At 40.9% G+C, this 14,336-nt stretch overlaps 1 protein-coding gene across 1 annotated transcript; it reads right to left on the bottom strand.

Annotated features, from left to right (window-relative positions):
• Positions 1-471: 471 nt before the first annotated feature.
• LOC306754745 (Krueppel-like factor 15) lies at positions 472-13,629 on the bottom strand. Its single transcript, XM_079238819.1, has 3 exons — positions 13,514-13,629; positions 10,196-11,762; positions 472-3,070 (listed from the first exon to the last, which is right to left on the bottom strand). The coding sequence occupies exons 2-3, from the start codon at positions 11,689-11,691 to the stop codon at positions 2,893-2,895; spliced, it is 1,674 nt and encodes a 557-aa protein (XP_079094945.1). The 5' UTR covers positions 11,692-11,762; positions 13,514-13,629; the 3' UTR covers positions 472-2,892.
• Positions 13,630-14,336: the final 707 nt, after the last annotated feature.

The following is a 14,336-nucleotide window of genomic DNA, read 5'->3' as shown; positions in this document are numbered from 1 at the left end:
TCTTACTTCTGCTACGACTGAAGCAACCATGACTTTTCTGACTATTGGCAATTGTACATACATGTTAGATTTTAACATTTAAGTCTCATATGATAGGTTGGATTGAATCAATATGTTTTAGTGTTTAAACCAGGTATTTGCTCTTATAAACGTCATGTTAAATGTTGCAAAAACTCAACAATCTGTGTAATTGGGTTCTATCACAGAACATAAAAGTTAGCTGTGTAAAAGGGAATCTTAGGCTGATGTGTATATATTATCAGCGGACATAAACAAAAACATAGCTTTATTTTTGGATTTTTATTGTAAATGTGTTTTACATCGTACAACAAAGCAAAAATATAAGATTCTTTAGCAACTCTTTGGTTTAAAGTGTACACAAAGCACATTTTAAATAACTTACTATGTTTCACAATACGTTAGGCTACACAGCTATTTGCATTTGATCAAGTGATTGCAAGAAAACTTGTTACAAAAATGCATTGCCATGTCTATACTTTTTGTGAAATTATAACCACATCATGAAACATAGTTTAAACCTATTTAATAATGTGTTGTGTAAGCACATTACAAAATATGTTTCCATATCTTAGACTATATATGAAAATCATCATGTTATGTACACTTTCTTTACATTTTCAAAAATGTTCACAATCACAGAAATCACTAGAAGAATATTTCAGTTCTCCTTTATGATGCATATAGTATTTACATACATTCGTGGGAACACATATACCCATTCGGACAAGTGTGTCTTCTGTTTGCATGGAAGGAATGCCTCACAGAGTTTGTACACTTCCTCCATACAGTCAGGGGCTGTGTACCAGACACTAAACTAGTTTGTCAATCATGGAAAATAATAATTTCTAAAAACCACAAAATTCTGATTGTCTACAATGTTTTTTTTTTAATCCATTTAAATACTGAATGTTAGGTATCAACTTTATGGCACAGAACTCAGCAGCTGATCAGCATCTGTCGTCACTCCCAGGACTCATTTGGCTTCATTTCAACTTAGACACAGAATGACAAAAAAAAGCAACTTGGACAGATAGTCTGACATGACAGAAAACTTAAAATAAGTGTCACTGTTCCCTTACAATACAAGACAAAGGCAGGCGTGATGCATTCAGTACTGAGGGCAAACAATGTTTTGTGTTTCCTTTTTCACTTTCCGCTTTTCCTTCGTCAAATATCCGTTGGCAAGTCATTAATGTCTGATAGGATCACTAATGATGCACAAATTCCAGCCTCAGGTTGTTTAAAAAAGTAAAGAAACAACAACAAATCAATATAAAGTACAAAAGAATTCCAGTTACATTTGTTCATTTTTAGCTAGCAATGTAAGCTAGCTCAAATTTTCCAATTAAATAAAGCAACTATATCTATCTTTTAAAAATAGGACACAGCACCTTTATCAACTTAGAAAAGAAAATATTTGTTATAAGCAAAAAGTAATTTTGCTCAAAAGCCTTGGTTTGTCTGGTATGACCAGAAGCTTTGATAGGCTAACATTAGCAAACTTCTTGCTAACATTTGGCAACTTAGTTTATTTACTATTTGTGCTTTAATTTCACAATAGTTGCATTAGTGCATTTTCTCAACAGGGGCTTATTTTGTTATTTGATATCCTCAGTTTACAACTCCAGTTTGAACAAGGGCCTTTCAAGGAGGGAAACCTCCAATCATATCTGATATCTCAAAAAAGTAAAAGATGCCATACGTTAACAGCAAGACGGAGGGAAATTTTAGAATAATTCCTACCTCTTGTTGCGTTGCCAAGCATGGAAATTTACATTCTCGTATTGCTTGACAGCAGTGAGATGAAAATTAAGTTACATAATATCAAGTAAATAATATGGCGTCAGATTATGTCACAAAAATATTGTAACATGAGTCGAGGACACATTTTGAACCTTAGCTTGAGATGTTCACTAGATCATCAATAACTGTTGCAGCACTGCAATTATGTTTGAATCAAAGTGCCCAGAAAAAGGTCTTTTAATCTAATAAACAGTCTTCTGACAAGACGAATCAAAGACAAGAGTGAAACAAGAGACTGCAGGGAAACAACACAAATACTCAAAATTCTCAGATGGGGCTGACAACCAAAACGTTCATGTGTGGCAGTGCAAATTACACAGTGTCATGATCTATGATTGAGAGCAGTAAATCAACATGAACTTGAGCTTTGTTCTCCTATTTGCATTTACTACAGTGTTTTTCCACTTGGCAAGATTCGTGGGCGAGAGACATTTTGAAAGCTAAAGGAATGTTGATGTACCTATTATTCAAAATAAAGACCCCAATAGTACCCATTTCTTCCTTAAAATCACACAGCAAGCCCATTTCTTGTCTGGACAACAACAACAACAAAAAAATTCAAGCCATTAAAACAATTATGTTTTTCTGATATCACTTTTAAAGACCATTTGGCTCCAGGACAGTGAAAAAAGGAGGTGATGATAGTAGCAGATTCCCCTGTGATATCAAATTTTTACTTGGAATAATATGCACCTCAGAGTGTAAAAATACTCTAAATAGCAAATCTTTCTTCAAAATATATCAGCTGCAAGAATTTGAGAATAAAGTTGTAATATACAAGAAGCTTATTTCACCTGTGAGATTGCTGCGTCAAGTAACAGTTTTGTGTTTTAGTTTTTACAGTCTTTTCCTCGCCACCCAATAAATTATCACAGTACCATGAAAGTGCGTCACGCGCACATGCTTGAACATAAACACACATGAGCAAAAAAGAGCTTTGCACAGTCTCCTTTTAAGGGTGTTTGGACCGTCGCCCCCTCCACCCTATGCCCTCCTCTGTCTTTCGTCACACGCATACACCCCTCCCCTTCCCCTCAACCGTTTATCGTCAGTCAGTCAGAGGGGGGGTCAGAGGGGTCCGTTTGCAGAGCGTCCTGTCCTGCTGTTTCGTGGAAAGCGGTGGACTTTGAGGTGTTTCGACAGGTGATCGCTGCGGGCAAACTTCTTCTCGCAGACGATGCACTGGTATGGTTTCACGCCGGAGTGGGAGCGGCGGTGTCGGGACAGCTCATCAGAGCGGGAGAACCTACCAAAGTAAAAATATACAGGAAGTTACAAAAGGAAATACATCACAAGTCTGATCTTAAATGAACATACGGTTCTAGTGAATAGTTTCAAACCAATTGGTTCCAAACTTTTAACTGGTAGTTTATGTACTTGTATACAGAGCTTCCTGTACAAGCACAATTGATATAGTCATGCTTAAGTTGCCAAACATGAGGAAGGTAATGTCAGACTCTTTTAATGAGGGTAATCTGAGAGGTGTGATGCGTTGTGTGCATGTTGCCCTACGACTTCTCTGTGAAGTTAAAGAGCCAACCCATATTTAGCTCAACACATGAGCACTGTAAATCCAAGCCCAGTCTATTCCTGGCCCGATCTACTGTGGTCTCTATGGGCTCTCGCCAGCTTGCCAATCATGACAGAGAAGGGTTAAGTGGATGACAGAGTAGTGCCTCTACACCTAGATGTGTATCTGTATACATTAGCAAAGCTGCTGAGATCAAATTAATGTGTTACACAGATTGATTTCACAGTGGCAGCAGCAGGCTGCAGACATGAAGGCGATAATTCACAAAGATGTAAAAACATCACTCACAGTTATGTCAGACCATTTCCTCCCCAGACATGGATTACACATCATCTTAACAGCTCAGTAATAAAAACAAGATAACGGAAAGCACTAATACTAAAACCTTTAAAGAAACAGTATCATGCCATGCTGCTGGTATAACAGCACTTTTCACCTGCAGTTTGAATGTAATTCTCAAAGACACAGCCTATCAGTGAAAACCAGAACAAATGTTCAGTCTCTGCAAACTCTGGCGACATTTTGAAATGTTTTTAAAACTCTTTAAAACTGATGACAAATCTTGCAACTTTTAAAACAGGCATCCTCAATCCTGGTCCTCGAGAGCTGGTGTCCTGCAGGTTTTCCTAGTGTCCCAGCTGGAACACACCAGACTCAGAGTTAGACTAGCTCTGCACATGTCTGCAAAATACATATTGATTTGAATCAGGTGTGTTGCAGCAGGGACAATTAAGCCAGCGGGACACCGGCCCTCGAGGACCAGGATTGAGGATCCATGTTTTAATACAACCGTTTGGCAAAACTGGTTCTCTCTCTGCAGGCTGCTTCCACTCTGCTGAGTGGAAGAGAAATACAGCAGCAGCATGTGCTGCTTGCACATGTGCACGGTTGTCCTTATGTTTTGTTATTAAAGGACACTGTCGACTGTGTGAGAGAAATAGATATACCGTATGTCACTTCAGTTTTTAGTCATCATTACATCAGCAAATATCAAAATGGCTGCATTTAAAATATTATGAAATATTTTTCAGTCAGAGGAGAACAGCAGGCTTGAAAGGCCCACAAACCAGTTGCTGATTAATGAAGCTTTTCAGTCACACTTAATGATTCAATGTTTGACAATAGAAACAGAAAGCCATGTTGTAAATGTGGTATGTTTTATGAGACATCTGAGAAATAAGCAATGGTTTTTTTAGTTTATCCAATGCAGGCTGCCTGGGTCAGGCTGTAGCCCCACAACTCTGAAATGGAAGGAGCAGGTATAAACAATAAAAGACCAAAGGAATGCCCTGTTTGCATGAAAAATAAAAATGCCGCAGTGATGCGACGCTGAAAATTTGTGTGCTGTGCTGAAATGTACCTACGGGCACTGATACAAAAGGAAATATAAAAAATGATGTGTGATTCCATTGTCAACATGACAGTGTACCATATCAATAGGCAAAATGTTATGACTCATAGCTGGCAGTAGCTACAACCCAATGGAAATATTTAAAACACCTACCAATGCTATAAGCTACAATTGTCATGGTTTGGACTTTTTGTGTGTCTTTGGTTCTTGTTTCTTGTTTTAAGTTGTGATTTCTCTCCAGCCATTTTTCCCTTTCATTAAGTTCACCTGGATTCATTTAGCTTATCAATTACACCTTTTCCCATTGTTTCCCCTGTATTTATACCCCTTGGTTTCTTGCTGACTCATTGTGTTTTGCTTGTTTGCAGTTTCCTGCAATGTCTCAGTCCTGTCTTCCAATAAATTTATTTGAGGATTAAATCTTGTTCCTGCACATTGTCTGCATTCCGCCTCTCTGTCCTGCTATTGGGACCTCGAACCTCCACAATCTGTGACAACAACGGCTTATTTTTGCATGTCAGCCTGGTTACATTAATTAGCATGCACCTCAGTGTTGACATGACAACCATAAACACATTAACATTCTTCATATTTCTCTGATTACCTGTTAGTCTTGTTAGCTAAATGTTACATTTTTTTCATCAGCTTAACCTGAAATGGTTAAGCTAACCTAAAGGTGTCCATACTTCTTTGCTATAGAGCCATATGGTGTGTTCACACCAGATGCGTTTTGAGCATCAAAAACGCTCAAAACACTGAACGCTTGCCGCTGGTCACTAAACTGTCGCTTTTGTGTCCAACGCCCAAGACGCTCCTGTCGCGTTTGCCGCTCGCTCTCGAGAAGCGGCAAATGCGCCGCAAAAGGTGGAGCTTTCCTCGCGGTCAGTTTAAATGATGGCAAATGCAGTAGAGAGAGCGGCGTGGCTTTATTTGATAAATAAAGTTAGATGTCGTCGTAGGGCGTCTCAGCCCCGTGTCTGGGTTCACCAGATAAATCGTAGGCGTTCTGAGTCTCCAGGAGCTGCGTGTTGATGGCTCTGATTGGTTGACGTCCCGCGTCAAGCGACAAAAGTTTGTATTTTCCATCTCTGGCGTTTGCGGCGTGTTCGGCGCGTAAAGCGCATCAACCTTATAGAACTTTTGAAATTTTCGGCGTTGCGTCGCTGCGGCAAATGCTGAAAACGCTCCGCGAGAAAGCTTGATGCCTCCTTGACATGGCTCCACATACTCTTTACATGTAAACCTGACGCTCAAAGCGCGTCTTGGTGTGAACACACCGTTAGAGCCGGTAGCTGATCTTTTTTACTTGGCTTCTAAATGCCATTACATGTCTGGATTTCGTGTTGATAGAGTAACAATCGAGTGCTGGAGCTTCAAATGAAATGAACACAAAAGTTCTAAGATGGAAAATGATTGGAGAACTTTTCAGCCTTTGACAGTATGTTAAGCTAAACCAAGCTCATATTTCCAGGGTAGTGTGTGTCCATTTGGTTCTTGCTGTAATCTGTGGATGACACACATGCACACTTTAAACCCTAAAGCTATGCAAGATTGAATGCAAGATGGGGCCTGACCGAAACGTCCAGAACTTCTACCAACTCAAACTGGGCCTGAACTCAGCTCCAACATACTACACTGGGACAGAAAATGGTTTAATCAAGCAGCCTGGTAGAGCTTTTTTGCCATTTATTTTGTCAACTCTGCATCCTCAAACTTTGTTTATTATCTTGCATCTGCATCTCTCTGTATTTTCTCATAGTTGAGGATCTTAGAAGATTATTAACTCTGTATACTGTAGCTTTCAGGGCTTGAGCAAGGTCAGTGAGTTCATAAGGGTGGAGGGGCACTTCTGTTGATTATTTAAGTGTGTTTTTCCACTTTGAACTGTGTTTGCAACACACTGACTCCTTCAGGCAGCTTGGTGTGGCTGCTGCACAACAAATAGTATCTATATGTGTGGGAGCTGTGGGAAATATATGCAGGCTTTGTTCAAGCTTGTCCTTAAATTCAGCTCTGCTGAGAGGGTGGGGTAGTCAGGCTGGTTACAAACCTAAAATAAATTGCACTAATAGAGGATTCTGGCAGTTTTTCATACTGTACACAATCTTTTATGATCCAGATTTTATTGGCTATTATGTTCATTTATACCTGTTTGTGTAGAATAATATTATTTCCAATTACTCCCCGTAAAATCATATTAAGGAAGTATTTGCTGACAAATGACAAGAATTAATCTCTTCAGTGGAAAAACCAGGGAACATACAGAGAAACTACTTCTGAGTGGTTTACCATATTCAGTTTTACCTACTTGTGCTTTTTTAGGATGTTTTTTTTCAGTTCAGTTAAATTATGTAACCTGCCAACCCAGCACAGTTGATTTCTGTTCTGAAGACTGGATAATAGCAGTTTTTCCTTCAGATTAATGTGTTATCTAGAAATTTATTGTAGGGATAGTCGTACTAAAGTAAGCAAACTTTTTTCCCTCTTTTTTTATTTTTAGTTCCAAGTACTTAATGTACCTCTGTCATAACTTGGCGTTGTGTTGTTGTAACGCTGAGTGGACCAGCCAACAGGGACAACAAGCCACAACCCAGATGACAGATGCTGAATACACACATACTGCAGTGTTTCAACGTCAAACTTTAGCTTCCAGCTCAACTGCTTCGTGTAAACCTGCGAGTCTTTACGAAGGTCTGTGTTACAAGTATCTGGGATCTTTTAAGAGTTTCTTTTCATCTATGCATGCAAATCTGAACGTCAGCTTTACCATAAAGGTCCAAATAGCTTAAAAGATTAAAAAAAAAAAAAAAAAAAAAAAAAACTTGACAAAGGAAGAAATATAACTTTGAGTTATGCTGGAAATATAAATCCCCTCTACTTCAGAGAGTCAACATACAGGTCTAGGCTAAGGTTACAGATGTACTGACTCACTAGTTCATGTCCATTTCCTGACCCGGTAGGAGGGGGAAAGGAAAGGGCAACTTTATAATACAGTAAATTGCTACTGTCACAAAAGGACTATGGAGGTGATGTTGTGGAAGGACTGGGGATGTTACATTTCCGGGTTTTTCAAAGAAATGAATGGCATCAGGCCATCAATGCAAGCCTTTCATAAAAACTACATTAAAATAAACATTACTTCCATAAGAAGCCCAGTTTACTAAAATGCAAAGTAAACAGACAGAGGGAACACCTGCAGATGTGAGCTATAGTTTCCCAAGAGCCACTGAGCAAACAGCACGGCCAACATACAGTGCAACTTTACAGGTACAGTGAAAGTATTCAGTCTGTTCACAGCTGATTTATGGACAAATGCGAAATTTTGCGCACATCCTGCAAGACACAAACAGGACCTACAAGTCTGAATAACATGATTCATTTGCTGAGCTGACAGAAATACAATATAACTGATCTGTTAGATAAAAAATCAGTGGATTCAGCAATTAACTTTTCTCCCTGCTTATTCATTACTTCAATTAAATATCCTCTAAAAATAGCAGGTACAGTTTAAAAGCCAATCAGTGTATTTGACATTTTCAGCAGAAAAAGCTCAGTTAAGCTGCAATCTGCGAGATTTTCATCTGAGATTCTGTAAATTGATGAGTCAGCCAAAAGGACAACAGCACAGTGATGACTGGATTAAAACTGTAAAGGCTTTGTTTACACCAACCATTAAGCAACTGCAAATGCTAATGTACTCAATATCAGAGCACAGTTCTACAGATAATAAAGAGAACAATGTAATAAATCTGACAGTTCTCCTGCAGAAATGTTGTGTTGTTGTTGTCATGTTTGTTTGCACTGAATTAATCACAGTTGCATGTTCACTCGGTCCTTTACTCGGATTCCACAGCAGATGTTTGCCGTTTATCTTCAATGGTCGAGTGTCTCGAGGCTATTATCCTCCAGCGTTTCTCATGCTCAGTAAAGTTTTACGATTGCAATCTATTTTCTGCTGTCATTGTTTTTCCTCAGGTTTGTTACTCTGGAAAGTTTTAGACTTTTTGAGTCTCTTCCCTGTTTTGAAAAGGAACTTCATTAGACAGAACACCTGCAAATACATCATATGTCTTTCTCCAAGATGTGAAAAACATAACTTGCTATGAACTCTGCATGACCACACACATTAGCTTACATGCTATATGTGCAGGGAGTTATTGTGAAAAAGAAGAGCTCAGGCTGGATGAGTTGACCAGGCTGCAGGTGCACTTCAGCCTCCTTGCAAGCAGAAGAGTGTCACATCTGCTCACTAAAGATACAAGATCTTCTTAGCTCAGTTAAACTGGTCCAGTTCACTGTTTCCAGTTTGCACACAAGCATACATGTACAAGCCTGTGAGTCTTACTTTACATTATTGTTCACCTAATTAAAGTTTTACCTTTTAACACATCTCCTTATCATTATTTAGCTTGAATCATAATGGTTGGCCCAACTTAACTCTTCACACACTCACACAAACACACACATGACCCCATATGCATCCTTGGCCAATGCCTGTACATATGGAGGTGGAATTCATTGACCAGCAGGTCAAAAGCTGGCTTTTGTACTTTGGATCAAAGAGCTCAAACATGAGGTTTTTTTTTTTCTTTGTTTGTTTTGTTGCTTTTTTTTTTTTTACCTTTACATGGAGACCATAATTAAAGAACAGAACAGAAAGCAACAAATTTGATTAATTATCCCACATTTAAATGCTTATAGATATATATAACTGGATTGTCAAGTGTGTCAGACAAAAATATATATTTTTTATATTTTTGTTGCTTGGATGTGTGTGAACTGGCTTTAGACGGAGTGCAAACAGGTGAAATGACTAACAGGGGGCAAAGTCTACTCAGAGATGACTTCAAAGGTGCCATATCTAATCTGCAATTTTACCATGGTTCAAAAACACACAGATAGCATGGAGAAAGCCAAGTTGTGGAACAGAACAAGTTGTAACCAGTTTTGCACCTTGGATGTAAACTGAGCTTCCTGATACGTCTTGGCGCATGTTTAACACACAATTATATCCCTCTTAAACCTTCTGTCTGAAGATTTACATCTGTATCATTTGTCTCTTTTAAACAAAACGATTGCATTGAAGATTATCACAGGCTTAAATTACATCCTGTTTCTCTGAAAAGGATGAAAAACTTCCAGAAAAAAAAAAAAAAAAACAGATAAGAAAACTGTTTCAGTCAGTTGCACTACTTAAGATTAAAGTCTTGCTTCTTATCGGATATAATGCACTGATAAGGAGCACTGTTTACTGAATATCAGGCCAGTATGGAGCACATTAGGAACAGCTGTCCTCAACTGAGTGTGAATGGACTCATATGGAGTGGAAGCTGATAAGTCTGACTGGATAAATGTATAGAACAGTTTATGTTGCTGGTACATTTAACACAACTGGATTGCTTTCGCCTACTGGGTAAATACCAGTATCTCCATTGGCTTGTTAATGAACTGAACCAGTTGATCTAAAATAAATGTTTGGTTCTGCTCACCTCCATCCACAGCCGGGCCAAGTGCAGGCAAACGGTTTCTCCCCTGTGTGCCTCCTCAGGTGTGCTTTAAGGTGGCTGCTCTTGGTGTACATTTTATTGCAGCCAGGAAAGGAGCACTTGTGCATTTTAATAAGGTCTGCTACAGCACTCTTCTGGTACCTCTGACCTCCAGCGTGGATTCCTGTGGCTGAACCCCCACCCAGACCACCTTCCCCAAGCCCACTGGGTTTAGCTGCAATGGGCACTGGGGCGATCCGGACAAATTTGGATGAAACAGCACCTCCAGTTTTGTTCGCGTTCGCAGCCCCCAGGGATAGCAACTGAGGTACCAATGCAAAGGTCTGCCCTTGGATATTGACCAAGAGCTGGGTGATTTTGATATCTGATGGTGCTTGGGTTGGCTGGGAATGGGTTTTCTGGGATTGATGGGTGGTAGCGTCTGTTATGGCACTGGGGTTTGGTTCTTGTTTGATCTGTATGGGCTGGATTTGTAGGATGACGGGCACACTGGAAGTAGTGCTGGCACTTTTTAAAGAAGCAGTTGATGATCCACAGTCTTCCTGTTTGATCCCATCAATGTGACTGTCAGAAGTAGCAGCTACACAGTCAGCATCCACAGCCGATAACGAGTTGTCTGCATGTAAAGCATGTGGTGAACGTTTGGTCTCTGAATAGGAGAGAGGAGAATGAGCTACAGGCACAGTCTGATCTGAGTTCTCCGATGCCGATTTCAGTTCTCCAACTAATGTTCTCGAGCCTTCTGCCTCAGCGTCGTCAGATGTCGACATGGTGGGTGACATTGCTTCATCGCTCTCTTCTTTCTCCATTGCCGCTACCATGTTTTCCTCTAAGAACTCCTCAATCTCCTCCAGAGTGGGCTGAAAGATGAGAGCCTCGGGATCCTGCAGCTCATCGAGGAAGACTGGGAACTCAAAGCAGTCCTCCTTTGTGTGCTGCTGCAGGAGGCTCAACCGCTGCTCCCTCTTGGACTCCCACGCCAGGCCCATTGGCACAAATGGGGCAGTAGGAGACGAGGAGGTAGAGGATGCTGGGGATGTGGGACAAAGAGAGGAAGACAGAGAGCTGGTGCTCCCGCTAGAGCTTAATGAGGTGTTGAGGGAGGCCTGCGAGAGCAGGAGGTCCAACAGACTGTCTTGACCTTCTCCCCCTGATGGGATACAACACCCACTGCTCCTGCTGCTTCTGCTTTCGTAGTCAGAGGGAAAGATGATCTGTGACGTCGGCGATGTAGACTCGGGGCTGGAGCAGAGGGAGGAGCGAGGGCTGGAAGAGTCGCTGAGGTCGTCCTCAGAGAGACAAGGCGGGGAAGAAAGCGCCACCCCTTGGTAGGGGTGGTTCTGGTAGGTGAACGCATCGGTTACCATGGTGTCTGAAATGCCACCATTGGCGTGGTGACTGGTGCAGCTGTAATCAGACCCTGGGGAGCCGGTGTAATACAGGAAGGTCTCCTCACCAAGCGGCAGGTGATCCACCATTCCTGTGCGGATGAATGGCAGCTGACTCTGCTGTGTGAAGATCAAGCTGTCGAAGAAATTGTCCTGTTTTCCTGTCGAAAGAGAGATTATTTAGTTTGAGAATCGAAGAAATTCAGGTACGAACTACAGAAATAAGCCAAGAGGTGTCAAAAAAGCATTTCATTTTAATATGTAAGATTTATTTATTTTGTTTTACTAAGCTAGCAGAAACGCTTGAGCTGCAAACAGCCTGTGGGCTGGACTTCACACACATCTGCTCAAGTTGAACTTGGGTGATCATCAAATCCTGAAAACTGCAGCTTGACAGCACAAGTTCAGTTTGGTCAGTTTGACCTGAACTGTGCGGTTACTATTTGACATGACAGTCCACAAGAACAGAATAAACCAGCAAGCTGATTGAAAATCACCATGTATTTTTGGCCTCTATGAACAACCTGCAGCTCGTTCAAAAGCTCTGCAACTAATGGCTTCAAAAGGAAAGTTAACCTCATGTGAGGGAAGAGGAATTTGAACTCTGTCTCTCTCTGTTTGAATGTGTGTGTGTGTGTGTGTGTGTGTGTGTGTGTGTGTGTGTGTGTGTGTGTGCATAGACAGTGCAGCTGCTGGTTCAGACTTCAAGCTGACCATGAGGAATCAGGGGTTCCCATTTCTCACCACTCCTAAAATTAAAGCCACATGGTCATTTAATGCTGAGTTTCCTATTTATCTCCCCCTTGTGGCCCTTAATTCTGTTTAATCTGAGTGGCAACGCTATTACACTGTCACAAAGACTGTTATATATTCTGAGATTAAAGTAAAGACAGAATCTAAAAGACCTGTTGGTGGATAACAAAAGCTTTCACAGCCATTCTGTGTCAGATGAACAGTATTTCAGTGAGATGATGAGTGAAGGATTTAGTCTCTATTATTGTCCATCAAACTGCTCACAGACGGTGCACCACAGTTACATTTATGCAACAAATGGCTTTAGAGGAAATGAATGGTTTATGATGATTAACATGACTCTGAAATCTCTTTTAAAACCTTAAAAGTAGCCAACATGTGCAGGGACAAAGTGACTGTGCGCCCTCTTCTGTAAGGCTGTTACAGCAGCAGCAGCAGACGTTTCCAAAGTGAAGCGTGGGGACCTCCAGGGGTCCTAAAAGAGATTCCAGGTGGTTCCAGTAAAAGGAATTGTTCACTTCCATCGTTATTATCAGCTTTAGTTCAGCTTAAAAAAAATGCAGCAGAGTACTGCTCCTCGTTCAGTGTTACTGATCTACAACCAGAATCCGGCTGATGTGTTAACATTTGGGGGGTAATATCATATGATATGGAGGGGGTTGGGGTCTGCAGCTGCGGCGGATACCTCATGGAAAGGAAACTTTTAGAGGGGAGTTGTGGGATATTGGCTCGGACCAAAGCCTGAAGTTCTTTGTCCTGCAGTAACCCTGCAGCAGTGAAACTTCAAAAAGCCTTTGACAGCCTGATGTCTGCACCGCGTTGCATGACGACTCCTGAAGGTTTTCTCGGAATTTGTGGCATGCTTCAGGCTGCGGGGCTGACAGCAAGTCCGACCACGACTTAACGTGAATTGGAAAACTACTCAGCACCACTGCAACCACACCCCGGCAATGAGAGGAATTTAACAGTGTATATTTAAATATATATATATATATATATTTACAGCTTAATGCATAAAGCAAACGGGCGCGTATGGTCAGAAACGTCTTTGCATTCACGGCACAGTTTCACTCTACTTCCATGGAGGATTAAAAAAAAAAAAAAAAAAAAGAAATCACACATTGAGAACAAAATCCTGTAAAACCCGAAACATTCTCACCTGCAAACGTGAGGAGACCAAATCCCGTTCCTTTACGCTGTGCGCTCCTGTCCTGGAAGTTAGTGTGGTGCGTAATAGTGCGCAAAGCCAACACAACTATACTGCACGGGTTTTGCACAGGCTTACTACTCTCGCTCTCTCTCTCTCTCTCTCTCTCTCACTAGAGGGTTGGGAGATCGCTTAACAGTCACATGATCGCACCCGGGCACGTTAAACCCCGTCAAATCAGGAGGTCGGCTCATGAAGGCTCGCCTGCTCGGCGAGTCTTAACTGGCTCCTTACTGAAGGAGGGCCGGACTCTGGATTTTGGCGTCAGTGGAAGAAGGTGCGAGTAAGAGGAGGGAGGGTGTGTGTGCAAGCAAGTTCCGATCATAAATCACTTCCATGCTCCTGTTTTACCTCCAGAAGGTTGTGTTGTACTTGCATTTTGGCAACATATATATATTATTCCTGTTTGGTGTATTTTAAATTGCATTTATTTGCCATAAAATGAGTTGATGATACACTTTTTTTTGTTTCATTCATCCTTGGAAAAATAAATAAATAATGCAATTATCACGATTAATTATCTGGTTATGTGAAGGCTTGGAAGTAACATTTTATAGCAAGGGAAAAGCACACAAACATCTGCAACCTAACAAGCAAACTGAACCTTTGCCTGTTGCAGAAGACCAAGTCTGAATAAGTGGCTGAGTGACTTGGTGAATGAGGGAGTGATTGAGAAGGTAAGTGAGTGTGTTTACACACCGCCTAACAACGTCAGTAATAGAAGTTTTGCTTTCACTCCAGCTGAGCAGACCTCATATAAACACCTCCATGAGTT

This window comes from Telmatherina bonti (genome assembly GCF_933228915.1).
Source record: "Telmatherina bonti genome assembly, chromosome: 4".
NCBI lineage: Eukaryota > Metazoa > Chordata > Actinopteri > Atheriniformes > Telmatherinidae > Telmatherina > Telmatherina bonti.
The sequence above is the reverse complement of the archived record's forward strand: the minus strand, read 5'-3'. Positions and strand labels throughout refer to the sequence as shown.